The sequence below is a fragment of the Morone saxatilis genome, unplaced genomic scaffold, assembly GCF_004916995.1.
Source record: "Morone saxatilis isolate NCDOM2014 unplaced genomic scaffold, NCSU_SB_2.0 Contig20, whole genome shotgun sequence".
Lineage (NCBI taxonomy): Eukaryota > Metazoa > Chordata > Actinopteri > Moronidae > Morone > Morone saxatilis.
The window spans coordinates 24,488,310-24,502,893 of NW_023339763.1; the positions used below are offsets into that span (position 1 = coordinate 24,488,310).

General features: G+C 40.3%; 2 protein-coding genes and 1 non-coding gene across 3 annotated transcripts in view; all 3 read right to left on the reverse strand.

Annotated features, from left to right (window-relative positions):
- Positions 1-10,393, reverse strand: part of jhy (junctional cadherin complex regulator) — a gene marked incomplete in the record, with an annotated part of 23,843 nt that extends 13,450 nt beyond the window's left edge. Inside the window, 4 exon segments of the mRNA XM_035665962.1 lie at positions 794-1,242; positions 2,007-2,102; positions 5,561-6,263; positions 9,957-10,393. Coding sequence (XP_035521855.1) covers positions 794-1,242; positions 2,007-2,102; positions 5,561-6,263; positions 9,957-10,339 — 1,631 coding nt within the window.
- A 2,938-nt stretch (positions 10,394-13,331) lies between these two features.
- LOC118331131 (heat shock cognate 71 kDa protein-like) lies at positions 13,332-14,578 on the reverse strand. The gene is made up of 4 exons (XM_035665901.1): positions 14,566-14,578; positions 14,164-14,362; positions 13,848-14,080; positions 13,332-13,770 (listed from the first exon to the last, which is right to left on the reverse strand). Exons 2-4 carry the CDS (start codon positions 14,339-14,341, stop codon positions 13,570-13,572), a joined length of 612 nt encoding a protein of 203 aa, XP_035521794.1. The 5' UTR covers positions 14,342-14,362; positions 14,566-14,578; the 3' UTR covers positions 13,332-13,569.
- Positions 14,437-14,529, reverse strand: LOC118332155. Its single transcript, XR_004796917.1, has one exon. It is a non-coding gene; the product is annotated as a small nucleolar RNA SNORD14 (small nucleolar RNA).
- Positions 14,579-14,584: the final 6 nt, after the last annotated feature.

The following is a 14,584-nucleotide window of genomic DNA, read 5'->3' on the forward strand; positions in this document are numbered from 1 at the left end:
CTGGCCTACTGTAGAAACATGGCGGACTCCATGGAAGGTGACTGCATCGTCTGTAGATAAAAACAGCTCATTCTAAAAGGTAACAAAATCACAAAAAATCCCTTTTTCAGGTGATTAAACACTAATGAAAACATACCTATGAATATTACATTTCCACCAGTAGATCCTCCTTATGGTTACACACTGGACCCTTAAGAACCATGGGCCAGATAGGGTGCCGGGTGCTTTTTTGTTGTTTTTTGTTTGTTTGTTGTTACTTGGGAAGTGATCTGTGCAGTGTGCAAAGGCAGTGACTCTTATATCTGCGAAAGGTACGCAAACACTTGACCTGCTGCAGTGACTGGATTTGCCTCACTCACCTGTGAGGCAAATCCAGGGCAGAGTGAGGGCAGGAAACACTAAAAGGTTAACAATGAAAACAGGCATTTCAATGAAAAATTGACAGATGAATAATTGCCTTCATTTTGCCAACTCATACCAACCCTAAACAACTGTTGGATAACTGTGGATATCAGGTGTCATCACAAGTCAAACATGCTACGTTCCAGTCTGCTAGCACTGCAAGAAAAGAGAATATTACGACTTCGTAGTTGTCTTATTCTGCCACAGAACAACAATCCGATGTATCTGGTAAATATTCTGTTTGTTGTTGTGTATCCAATTTGTTTTCCCACCTTATATGCTCTGTTTGTTCTAATTACTTGAGGTGGTGATCCAGTCATCCCAATGAGATCCTAGAAATGTAATTCTCATCTCTGGTCAATAAAAAAACAAAGCAGTATAAATGGTTCACCTTTTCCATTGTTTAGGGCTACTCTCCAAGTTTCGGTTGTGAAGTTGTGCATTTACGCCTGTCCTAAACATCTGGGAGGACTTTGCTGGATTTGTTTGTTGGTATCCAGGGGACAATGCAAGTTCGACTTCAGATGCAGGGCTCCAGTGAGGACAGCCGTGAAGAGATGCTACATTGATGGCGGCATCCTGGCCCCCCTGCTGGAGTAACGGAAGGAGATGGGATGAAGTGTTAAGGTTGATGTTGAGGTGAATAGTGGGGGGCAAAGGTTGTGATGAAGTCGTCTTCTGAGGTTTCGGCTGTTGTATTACAGCGGCTGGTCTTGCTAATGGGGAGCTCAGACTGTCTCCCCGCTCAGCTCTGACCCCCGGGGCAGGGGGCTGTTGCTGTCGAGGGGGGTTGGGGGATCCTTTCCTCTGGGCTTTCTTCCCTTTGCTGATCTGGGTAACCTGGGGTTAGAATAGGATAAACAGTTTGAGGATAACATTCTTTTTTCATTGATGTAGAATCTCAGAGGAAGCACAAACATCCACATCCAGACAGACACTAGGCACGTATTAACAGATGTTGTCACGATCATACCCAACTGGAATACTGGGTTTTTAATGCCAGCAAAAAAAACTCTAAATATGGGTCTAATTTTGCCATTGTGTCTAAAATTCCTCTGCATTTCTGTGAGATATGCTAACTCTTATTTCTGAAGGTGGTGTGGAGCACCAAGCATCAGCTTTAAATCCACCTGTTACACCACAAAATCAACAACAGACAAACATGAGCTCTAAAAAAGGGGCGCAATTCTTTCCCCGAGTGTAAGAAAGGGCTGGCGCTCTTCTTTGCATGATCTCACCAAATTATTGAGTGGGAGGTCTACGAGCCGGTGTCTCATACATCTAATGCCTCTGATTTAGCAAACAGCAGCTTTCCCCATTCCAGTGGGAAAATATTCACACTCCCTCTGCTTGGCAGCGTTAAGGTGGCTACTCAAGTGCTCAAAATAATAATGTTTCTTCTCTTCTTTTTTAATGTTTTTTTGTCATCTCTGGTGAGCCGCACATTCCCTGAAGGAAATAGTGCGATAGTGGCACTACTGTGCAGCAGCTAGGTAGCCCTTGCTGTAAACTTGGGCAATCAAATTTCCTTAAACTTTCAATGCTGCTAGACATTTACACATTATTGTTTAGGTTGACATGTGAAAAAAATAGGGATGTCTTACCCTCAACTGTTGTGATTTCTGGAGCCATCTCAGCTTGGGGTCTGAACTGTCCTCATGACTTTCCGTGCTGGCTGTCTCCTGTAGATTTTCATCCACCTTTAGACAGATAAAGAGAAAGCAACATGCTGATACAGAAGAATGTTGAAACAAAAGTTCTTTATATTTCTTCTGTGAATACGCTGGAAGTGAAGCCTTTACTGAAGCCCATTAAAACCTACACAACAGCACCTACTCGGGGGTATCAATACTGCATCTATTTCTATCAATGCCTGTCTTTTTCGACCGCATCGTATTACATCTATTTATTGGTTCAGCTGTTCCTAATGTAACCATTTGTGGCATGGAAATATGTTCTGTTAATGCTGTAATGAAAATCATTTAGTTAACTTCAGGACTCCCCTTGGTGGAGGACCATCTGAGTGGATCGATGATATTGACGGACTGAAGACTTTTTCCGCTGAATGCCACTAATTCTGTGAGCTTGAATAGGTGAAGGTCACAAGGAATGAGTGGATCCAGTTGTAACACACCCGTCAATAAGTGTGTTTGTGATTGAATCTAATAGGCTGAGATGACGCTATTATGTTAGAAAAACCACCTAGACCTTATGCTGCTTCAATATGTAAGCTGCGTGATCGTTTGGCTGTAGGGGGAGGTAGTAGCTCAGTGTGTAGGGACTTGGCTTGGGAACCAGTGGGTTGCCAGTTCAAGTCCCACAGACCACAAAATATGGGGTGTGGACTGGTAGCTGGAGAGGTTTTTATGCTTTTGGTAATTAACTGAACCAAATAAGGGATTTTTTTTAAATGACACAGTAGCTTTTGGGTGCTGTGTCAGTTGATCAATGAGGAGTCAGCAGTTGTTTGAAGATCAGGAGCAGGCGTCAGTGACTACTGCATGTCCAGCAGTGTACTCACTCACACACTTTGTGCCTCTCACCTTTACCCATTCCCCCTGCCATTGCCTTTTGTCACCCATTATAAACATCCCAATCAGTTGGAGCAAATGATCATGCCCGTATTGCATTTCGAGCATGGTAAGCTGTGTAATATCTTTTCTACTAAATTGGAAGGCCCGTAATTGCTTCTCTGCGAGACGATGTCACAACAAAGTCTGGCAATTGCAGCTAGCTGTATTACCTCCTGTACCCGGGAAACATCTGCTTTTCGCAATGAAGACTTCAAAGGATCTGTGGATCTTGAATTGCATTTAGCTGCTATTGTGGCCAGCCCAGGTAATCTTGATTAGGTGTTTAGACTGAGGCAGGGTATACAGTGGCAGAGAGCTCCCCAGAGCTTTGGTCTAAAGCTATTAAAAGATTGTACATTATGTTCCCCTGGCTTTGAAGTGAGGGCCTGCGAGAGGAGAAGGGACTCTAAGGGGTGAGTGCAATAGCAGAAGATTGATCTGCTACTTCTGTCTTTATCAAAGGAGGCCCAAGCCCCGATGAAGCCAATCATTGCTACCGCCACTCTGCCACTTGGCCGGGCTAAACATTTGCTGCATTAGGAAATTGCGTACATTTAATAACATGTCTAATTATCACAAGTTGCCTTCAGATGGCCACACTCTTCAAAAAAACCAAATGGGGTATTTTAAAAGGGCCTAGTAACAACTGGCTTGTCTGGACTCATATTGATTTGTGAAACTGATGCGATTTGTACATGGAGTGTTGCTATCTTCTGCAAGTAGCTGCGGACAAAGAAGGGTGGGAGGAAGCAGAAAAAGCTTTCTGATAAGAGATTTGTGGTTATCCTAATTGTGAAATGTTGTTTTCAGATGTCCCTCTCTCTGACCTTTAATATTACATTCTCCAAAAACCTTATACGGAAGGTAGAAGATAACATATGTTACTTCTTTGATCTTCCGTATTTCATTTAGCGTGTGTGAAAATAAGCACCAAAACAAGAGGCCAGAGAACAAAACTCCAATCTGACCCAGAAACATCTCCAAAAGATACTGTCCTCAGAACCAACTAGAAACTGTGCCTCTGTAGACTCAACAGAAGTTAGTTGTGTATTTGATTTCACTGTGCATTTAACAGTTAAACAACATTTACTTTGTGTCACTTAATTCAGTCTTTATTCAATTACTCAATTTATTTGTTTTTTGTTTTTTTTTAAACCTGCCTATGTTTTATATGTCATACGTCACTCTCTAAATTCATACAAACCTCCTATATGTGAATTCTGTTTTGGGGTAGATTGTCCCTAGAAGCATGTTAATCAGCAATGAACTGCACTTTTTACATTTTAATTTATTTTGGTGCCTGTTTGTAAAATGACTTTGCTTTAAGTCAATTCGGCTAAGATTTGTTGATATATTATGCTGTTTTCAACATACCCGATTCATAGATTAATCCTGCAATGACACAGGAAATAGACTACATGCAAATTGGTGCCCCCTTCTTTTATGCCCTATGTCCCCCATTAAGAAAGACATGTCTTTGGGGAGACAAGGAAATGGAAAACTAATAAGCGAATTCAGAGGGAAAATGACAAAACACAAGGGTTCAGGAGAGGGAAAGGCTCTGGCTCTGTTTATCATTGCACAAAGCTAACGGCTCTTGACTATGTAAATGGTGATGATATGAGACATTGTAGAGGGATGGGGCTCAGATGGGGGAACAAGGTTGGGGTATTATAGCCAGCAAACAGTCTTGTGGCCTGACAAATGGGGAATGCGGGCCATCCCGACCAATTATGCCACTGTGCCAGGTGCAGGGATGTCTAAGAGCCTATTGGTAACCATGCGTCTCTGATGTTCTTGTTGTACACATCAACTCATAATAAGCACTGCATAGCCAGACTTAGCTCTTTTCATATGGTGGAGGAGAAGGCAGATGAAAACAGCTATGCTCCCCTGCCAAATTAATTTTCCAGACTGGGTCAGACCAAACATCATAGGATATTCTTTTAGTTTGTTGTCTGAGATGACAATAAAAGGCATATAGATACCAATAATATAACTAAATGAGCATAAGCTTGGCTGATGCAGAAGAAAAAAGTCTAGGCTTGTATTCTGCATTCAAGCAACTGCCTATTAATAATGCCTTCTAATTAGAATAAGATTTCCAGTGTAAATATACCAACACTTTTCAGTGTGCAGTATTACAGATCTCTTGAAAATATAATAATAGCCAACCAGCCCCAGAACTGAAGTGTTTAAGAGTTGAAAAATATAGTAGATTCAGTATATTTATCTTCACCACCAAACAATGATCTGTAACACCAAACAGATCACAAAAACATGTTTCAAAAACTTAAAATGGGTTTTAAAAACTAATTTATATTTTATTCCAATATTTTGAGTAGTCTGTCCCCACTCAAACTTAATCTTAAGTCATGTAAGGGTAATAATAGTTCAGCTGCCCAAGAATCATTATCAATGCTAGTGCAGCTCCTGGTGTCTGTTTCTGTAATTGCAGCCTCTTTTAGGAGAGGACTATGAGTGACTATTACAGAGCTGTTGGAGGGTTTGTTGTCACATTTTAAAGATCGATAAGACCATAAGCTGAGGCTATTAGTTGGGAAAACTCTATATTCCATACACACCTTATTCTCATTCTGAGGAATCTCCTGCTTAAGTGCATGCACCGTCACATAGGAGCCACATTTCGATGTGTTGCGGCCCAGGGTTATTTTATTACGTTCCACTATGTCCTCTGTGAGTCTTTCAAGCTTTTTGTTCATCAAAACCTTCGGACTCAGCAACGTGGATGTGCTTATGTGTTCTGTTTGAGTGGGTCCTGCTTGTGCGTGTCTCAGTTCTTGCTGGTAGTGGGTCTTAAATTCTATCCTCTCAGGAGCCCTGCTAATATTTTCAGCAGCATTGTCACAGTTATTTTCACACATCCCTTTGAATCCTCTCTGTGAAGTGTTGTCACTTTCATTTTTAGTGAAAATGCTGGAAGGCCTTGAAAGTTCACCCCCTGGTGATCCGAGTTGTAAAGCATGGTTGTCGTGGTGTGAAGTCTGACCATTTTGTGGGTGTAAGCGGTATGGTTGCTCAGACTCACTGCCGGCCATATGAGGAGTCACCACAACAGCTGAACCTGTGTCGACGATGTATCTGTATCCTGCTTTTATTACCAGTCCCTGTCTGCCACCACATGCCTGACTAGATTTCTCTTTAGGGACTTGGTAATATTCCTCGATGGACACCTGTGGACTCTCATCGAAGTGGCCAGCTCCCTTCAGGTTGGTCCTCCAGTTGGGGTCATATCGAAGGTCAGAGTAGGCATCATCAGAGAGCAGGCTGTGAGGTTAAGGACAGACAACAGCAATAAAGATATGCTCAATACAACTAGCCAGAGACTAATTTCTTTTTTTTATAGCTATAGTTATAGCTCTAATGGAGATGAGAAACTAAATGGAATCATCAAAGAATATGTGCATATATGTATAGTAGAGCTTTTAATCATATTATTAGTAAATGATTTCAGTGTTAGTAAGCAGCTTTATTAATGACATTTCCATATCCAAATATTTTACAGACCCCTGAATGCCACACACGTCTGCAGTGAGAGGTCAAAGGCACAAGAGGCATTACACCATTATTAGAATGATGATGTCCTCAAACAAAGAGAGCTAGGCCTTATCACAGACTTCAGAAATTGAAACAGATGAGGGGGATTATGAGCCTGTATTTACAGATAATTTTCGTATTTTCACCTCCAGGCTCACTAATGAGAGTGTATTTGAGAGCTACTAGCGGGGGAATGGTTCACAAACGGCAATTTTCAGCTTATAAACTGGCCTGAAAATTGCAGGCTAAAATGCTCTTTCTGATGGTGATGAAAAGATCTCATTAAAATAAATAGCAGAGAGCCTCTTTGTTGTGCTTACTGGGAGGACGAGGGGAGCCTAATTCTCCTGCCATGATGCTGTGAGTAGGGGTGTGTGTGTGTGTGGGTGGTGGTGGTGGTGTGGGGGGGTTGCCAAGGTGTAGGGCCCTTCACTTCGATGAGGCCAAAAGGGTAAGGGATGTCTCTCTAATGACTCAGACTCAAACAAGTTGGAGAATGCATTATAGGCTCCATGTAGCCGGGCGTGATGCCTCTAACACTGGCAAAACACCACAGCCTATTATTTCTCACCCAAGATACAGACACCTAAATACAAAAGCCAATGAAATATTGTGACAAACACTGAATGGGAAAATGAAAGAACTGGTCATAAGGATGATGCTCAAATATCCTTCTGCAGGACTTTGAGTAAGATAGGTGTAAAATATAGTGCAGAAGGATGAATGGACTTGCTTAAATAGGAATCTTTTGCTTGAATGAGGAATGCCCGTTGGGTTTGTAAACTATGCAATGGAAATGCTTTGAGGACTATGAGAACATGATGATAGGAATAGGACCGTGTCCACTGCTTGGCTCTATGAAATGGAGCCTTTTGTGAGAATATGTCATGGTCATTTTCCCCTGAAACAATGTAACTTTGGAAGCGGACCCACACTTGGTGGGCATCAATCTGCACAGGTTAATGACAGGAAAATTGAGCATGCCCCTTTTCTATTTTGGAGGGAAATGACTATTAGGTGCTGTCTGGAGGAAAGTGGATGGGAAACAACAGTACGAGTCGAAGAGGGTGCAAAAACAGATGTGGTGTTGTTCCTCGCCATAGATGCCTGCCTCTGCTCCATCAAAAGAGAGAAAGAGAGATCTCCTTTACTGCAACATTGATGCTTGTTAACGGACCACGAGTGACCACTTATTGTGATCCGCCCAAACAAAACAAAAATCTAATTTCCCTCAAATGAAAGCCGTTATTCTGAAAGCACCTGAATTAGGCCATTCTCACGACAATGTACCATCGGGGCCTGCATCTCATTAAATAACTGACACCATTTCATTGTTAAGTGATGAATGAAGGCTATTTATCTTTTATCAACCATGTGCTGTTTAAAAGTGAAAGGTTTGATTGCTGCTGCGATTCTCATCGTATTTCATTCGCACTATTATCTGCTTAATTTTAATTAATTTGTCACAGACAGTGGAAGTGACTGTCCAGTTCAATCGGCAAACTGAACAAGGTTGGGCACAAACCTCATCCTGGAGAATTGCTTATATAATGCCACATGTTTATGGAATAATTGATACACAAGGCCACACACGTAAGGCAAGCAGTCTGATTATTTTCACCCCACTCACTCTATGACCACCTAATGTGAAACTGAGTTGTAACAAAACATGTTAATAGTAATAGTTATTTTGAGCCTTTTTTAACCCAGAAATAAAGACTGCAGGTTCAGCCCTTAGCAATTGTTCCACTAAGATCTATTACTGCCATCCAGTGGCCAAACAGCATTACTCTATATCAAAATTAGTCATACTATAGAGTCACTTAAACCAGTAGTTCCCACCCTTTTTCCTTAAACAGACCCCTTGTTCTATCATTGAGTAAACTGGCTTTGTGACATATTTTATGGCTTTTTCATATTATATTCAGTGCATAACAATAACAGTACGGAACAACTGATAAACTGTACAATGAACCCAAACAGTGAACACAATAACTACAGGAAAGACCAGAAATGACTTTTCCTGATATTTTTAGGAATGTTTTATACAGTTCTCTGCCTGCACTGTAAAAATGAATATCAAGAAAGTAAAAAAAGTCTTGTTTCTGTGAAATGAGTAGTCTAGTCCCAGTGTTGGAAACGAAGCAGCTGTTTAGTTCCATTTTTTTAAGAAAAAATGCTAAAAGTAAGAATGCTTCTGGTGCCTTCCTTTGAGACAAAGTCACCTATTTTTATTATGCTGTTTGAGGAAATTGTGTTTATTGTAAGATTGAAGGACACTGCAAACATTCAGGCCTTAGCTAGATCAAGGATCCGCAACAATGCCAAGTAAATGTGGTCTTCAATGCTCTGAACTGAATATTAGACCAACAGATTTAGAATTTACTCAAATTATATTACATTACTTAAGAGAATAGCCTAGTGGGATACACATTTTTATTTTTATTTAATCTACCCCTGGTAACTCTTGTCCCTCTTCTTCTTTACCTGCTTTTTTTTACACATCTCATTTACTATTTGTTCCTTTATTCTTTTTCTCACTTTCTCTTTCACTCCTCAAATCCAAAAAGATTGAGGGCTCAGAGCCCAAAAAGCTACATTTAATATATAATATATATTTATCATATATAAGCCTACTGTATGTATTTTAAGTTTTCTATAGCAGGTATTATACTTTCCACGTCCGCTTTAACCTCAATTTTGTCATCAGAGTACTGTCAATTTGTTGTGACTACGCAGATTGTCAGATTGACCACTACACTGTGGGAAACCAGTCAGGAATAAGACCCTCAAACGGATGCCGCAGTTGTCCATGTACGTACCCGTTTGGGAGTATATTCAGACTATTACACATTGTTTATCAGATGTTCTTTACAGTTATTGTTATACATTGAATATAATATTTATGATCTATAAAATATGTAACTTTGTCAGGGGTTGTCCGTTTACCCAATTATAGGAAAGGGCTCCCTTAAGGAAAAAGTTTGGGATTTTTTTTATCATTAAAGTAGGAAATTTACTGGCACTAATTTGCATATCAGTAGAAATTATTTTTAGGCCCAACAAATAAAGTCTTTTATTTAAAGTTTTATTTAAAGTTTCTTGCTTTATGGTTATCAATAACTAAAATCTGGTAATAGGCTTTTGTCAAAATATTGTTTAAAAAGTTTGGAAAACATGCCATATATGCTGAAAAAACTACATTTTACATTTTTTCCTCATAGAATGATGATTAAAAAAAAGATATCAAAAACCTCTGAGGTCAACCTCTGAGTCCAAGCACTTTTAAGGATCTCTTTATTGCTCTGTATATCCAAGCACTTTCACCTGACCTGTGGCAACCTTGGGTGTGTATATTCCCTAATGTTACTTTGAATACACTAAATGAGTTGCTATTTGTCAGACAGAGTATATGTAACTTACCTTGTTCCTTCTTCTTCCATTATCTGTGTTTCCAAATATTCAGTGTGTAGCAGGGTGGGGTTCCTCCTGGCCTCGGGGTGTGCTGCTCGTTCTAGGCTATCATAAACCTGAAGATCTTCAGTTGCATCATCATTTGCATCTTCATTCTCTCCATCTGCATGCTGTAAGTTGTCAGCATTCTCCTTTTGGGGCAGTGTGTATTTGTTTTGATCAATAGACATTTGTAGCTGCTGTTGGTAAGCTCTCTCCTGGGCCAAGCTCTCTGTGTCCGACTCCACAGAGTCCCACTGGTTGGCCACAACTGCGAGCCCCAGAGAAGGACACTTCTCTTGCTCAGTCTTCAACACCTGACGCATCTTTTCATGTTTGAATCCTTTATCCATGTTGTAGGTGGACAGTCTGATTCATGAAGATGGTCATATATGGAGTCGCTTACCATCACTACAACCAACAAACATAAAAACATACATTCATCAAGTTGTTAAGTTATTAAGATGAACATCAGATTGTAAGAGCTGAAGCATGTTGGGCATTCATGGCTTTGAACTACAAATTTCTGTCTGGGTAAAGGGCAGGTCTTAGATCTAAAGGACAAAAAAAACTCACAAAATACAGGAAACCGTAATCCATTACAGTTACATTTAGTAAGAATGGAGATTATTTAGCAGGATTACAATTTTTAAATTCGTTTGTTCAGTTCAAATTTCAAATTCAAATTTGTTCCGTTTTTTACATTGTTGATGCTAAAACTCTTTTTCTGTTTCCATTTTATTTTCTACGGTTCCATTTTTCTGTTGTCTTATAGAATATAATACTATATAATACAAATATAAAAATACTTATTTTTGACATTTCCTTTCTCTTGTCTTTATTTACATATTTAATGTTGAGGTAATCCAAGTAACGCAAAGTAATCAAGTTATGTTACTTTAATATTGTGATACTTGGACTGGGTTACTGAACATTTTTAACAAGTTATTAGTAATTGTATTGAAACACATTTTTAAAGTAATCCTCCCAACCATGTTGCAGATTTAAGATTTCTGGGCTAGTGTAAAAACATCAAAATGGCGACCCATGGTGTCTGTAGATAAAAGGCTCATTCTGAGGAACAAAAACTTTCAGGTGATTATACACTAATGAAAACACTCGTATGACTATTATATTACATTTCTGACAATAGGTCCTCCTAAATGCTACTCACTGGACCTATAAACCCATGACCCTTTTTCTGACAACCTCAAAAAGAAACAACCCAAACTCTTTGTTTGTTTGGCTGTTCACAGTTCCTTTTAAATGTGGTCCATGTCAGATTCCAGTGTGAATAGAACCACATTAAGAATGTCAGTCTAGAGTGACATAAAAGTTACATGAATTCTGACATGAAGATTCACACTGAGGTCACATATTGACCACTATGGGCCCAAATCAATTTGAAAAGATCAGATCCCATATGACTTGCGCTGTTAACACAGCTCTGAACGCAACTGAAGTTGCTAAATGCCTAGAGCAGTGGTCCCCAACCCTTTCTAAGTAACATATTTTATGGCAACTATATATATATATATAGACTTTTTTTTCTCTGTCTGGATTTTTATCATTTTAACAATCATAAAGATTTAAGGCCATTGTTTTATTAGACAATTTACTTTACATTGACAGAAATGAACCACATGCTGAGATATAGGCCTACTGTGTATATTCAGTAGTTACGTTTTCTTACACGCCTTAAAATCCAGAAAGTCTTGGCCCTGTGCTCCTTTGGGCTGATGGATTCGTGCAACTGCCATCAGGAGCACTAGGAGCAGCCAGAGGAACCCTTTTTTCACAGATTATCTGTCTCGTGTACTACGGTCAGGATATAGTGAAAGATTGAGCAAATATGACAAAAGGTTATTTTTATTAAAAAATGACCTACTGCGGCTTTAACCTGATGACTCTTTTCTATTGCCTGTGTGAATGTCCAGAGTAAACACGTCAACATTGTTTCAAGTACGACAATACTAACGTTAGCTCCTCTTTTATGCACACTATAATGCCCCAGCAGCTCGTCTTACCAGCATCAGATGAGAGATACAGCTTCATTTCTGCAGCAAGTTTCTAAATGTCACCCGGAATATGCTTAACACACTGATGCTGGAAACAGACATTTTGACTTGTCATAGTAGGAATAGCATATGTTACTAATGACATTAACGACGTTCTACTCAAGTTTTCCTGAAACAACTACGTTAAAAAGGAATTCCGCCATCATTAATTACATTATTTAACGTTACATCTGCGTTTTTCCTATAGTGGGATTTTAAAATGTCCGCCCTGAAAAGCTGTCTGATGCACGGCTAATACAAATGACTGATTGGATAGTTAGCCCTAAACTCATGCCAATTGTTTTCAAGGAATACACATTACATCATATTTCTTTCTTCTTTTAAGACTTAGTATACTTTAACTGTACTGCACGTTGGGAGATGACGGGAAGGAAAACGGCCAAAGTCGCGTTATTATATTGTGCCATCGCTTAACTTAATAGCATAAAAGCTATCTGTCAGCTAGCTTTACAGCAATCATTAGTTTTATTTTGCCAAACGACGCTATCGTGTAGGGCTAAAAACAAAGAAACTCAAGTTCAAACCACGTGAAATGACATTTCTTGTATTTTCAATGGAAATGACAGAAGCACAGGATTGTGTCGTGTTAATTAAACAGAGTAATAAAAGTAACAAGTGAACTCGTTCAGATACTGACCTGTTTTCCTGTCAGGACTCTCTACAGCAGTGCAACCATGGAAACGCCGACGCAAACGTGCTGCCTTCAAGTGCTCTTCATAAAAGCTCCGGCTCTAAAACTACAGAGGTCACACCGACGAACACACCATTTAAAAGGGTGAATATTCGTGGCAGACATATTGTCACAGCGGAAAAACAGGTGCAACTAAAAATGATTAATGGCTCTTAAAATGAATAGCGGCTCCGCTCCGCCTGACTCTAACGGACCACGGATGCATGCAGCCATGTTATGTGTACCGCGTATTCGTGCGGTAGGGCCATTCGTTGATGTAGCAGCGGTTATTCAAACAACGTATCGCTTCCACTATTATACAATTCTTGCATACCGTCTTGTCTTTCAAATACTAGCTGCAGTTAATTTACGTCCGTCTATTAATTACTACAAGCAGTAGTGTCTCGACACTGATGGCTTCACTGACTGCAAATGAGAAATCCCACATACATTATACCTGAATTGCATGACTCCATCTTTGCAGTCCAAAAAGTGTCAACATTCAAGCCTCAACTAAAAGTCAAGTCAAACCAAGCAGTAGTGCAGCCGCTATAGCAACTTGCTGTTTATCTAGTTTTACACAAGAGTGACACAGTGTGGGTTAGAAGATTTTTATTGTCAAGGCAGTGACATCTCATACAAAACACTTAACAGACATGAACTCACAGCTCAGCTGTGCCAAATACAAGTTGTTCCCAGTTGTCGCAAACAATGCAATAAATGTGATCCCTGAACCCGGTTTTATTTTATATTGCACTCTTTAGCCTGTTGTAACTTGTGCTATAAGAGGGTTACTTTCTTAGAAAACATCTCAGTAGCAGCCATGATGGAATGTTTAATCGACCTCCTCAATGGTTGGGCCAGAGGATCCACCACCACCAGGAGCTGCACCCCCAGCTCCAGGGAAGCCACCAGGCATGCCCTCTGGCATCCCACCAGGCATGCCACCAGCACTCTGGTACAGCTTAGTGATGATGGGGTTGCACACCTTCTCCAGCTCCTTCTGTTGATGTTCATACTCATCCCTCTCCGCAGTCTGCAAAACAAAAGACATTTTAGGTTTTTAAGAACATTTATGACATGTGAAATGTTTGTTTTTGTTATGAGAATTACCTGGTTCTTGTCAAGCCAGCTGATGACCTCGTTGCACTTGTCCAGAATCTTCTGCTTGTCGTCGTCACTGATCTTGCCGGCAAGCTTTTCATCCTCCACAGTGGACTTCATGTTGAAAGCATATGACTCCAGGCCATTCTTAGCAGATACCTTGTCACGTTGGACGTCGTCTTCAGCCTTGTACTTCTCAGCTTCCTGAACCATGCGTTCAATGTCCTCCTTACTGAGCCGACCTGGGGGCAAATGGCAGAAACAAAAGTCAGAAACTGTGGCACACTACATTTGAGACTCTGCTTGAAGTCTGCTCAAAACTCACCCTTGTCGTTGGTGATTGTGATCTTGTTCTCCTTGCCAGTACTCTTGTCTACAGCAGAGACATTCATGATGCCGTTGGCATCAATATCAAATGTCACTTCAATCTGGGGAACACCACGAGGAGCAGGAGGGATCCCTGTGAGCTCAAACTTGCCCAGGAGGTTGTTGTCTCTGGTCATAGCACGTTCACCCTCATAAACCTGTTAGAAGTAGGCAGGAAGTTAGCAGGGTCAGATACTTTTGACGCTGTGTCTACAGTTCAGCAGAGTTTATTTCGCTCAGACATCCAAGGAAGGTCAGGGCCATCTTTGGTCTTGCAACCTCTGGTGGAAACTACGAATGGCAGGAATAAACGTCATCACTGCGAAACTGACCAACATGGATAATATTATATTGAGCTTACCTGAATAAGCACACCAGGC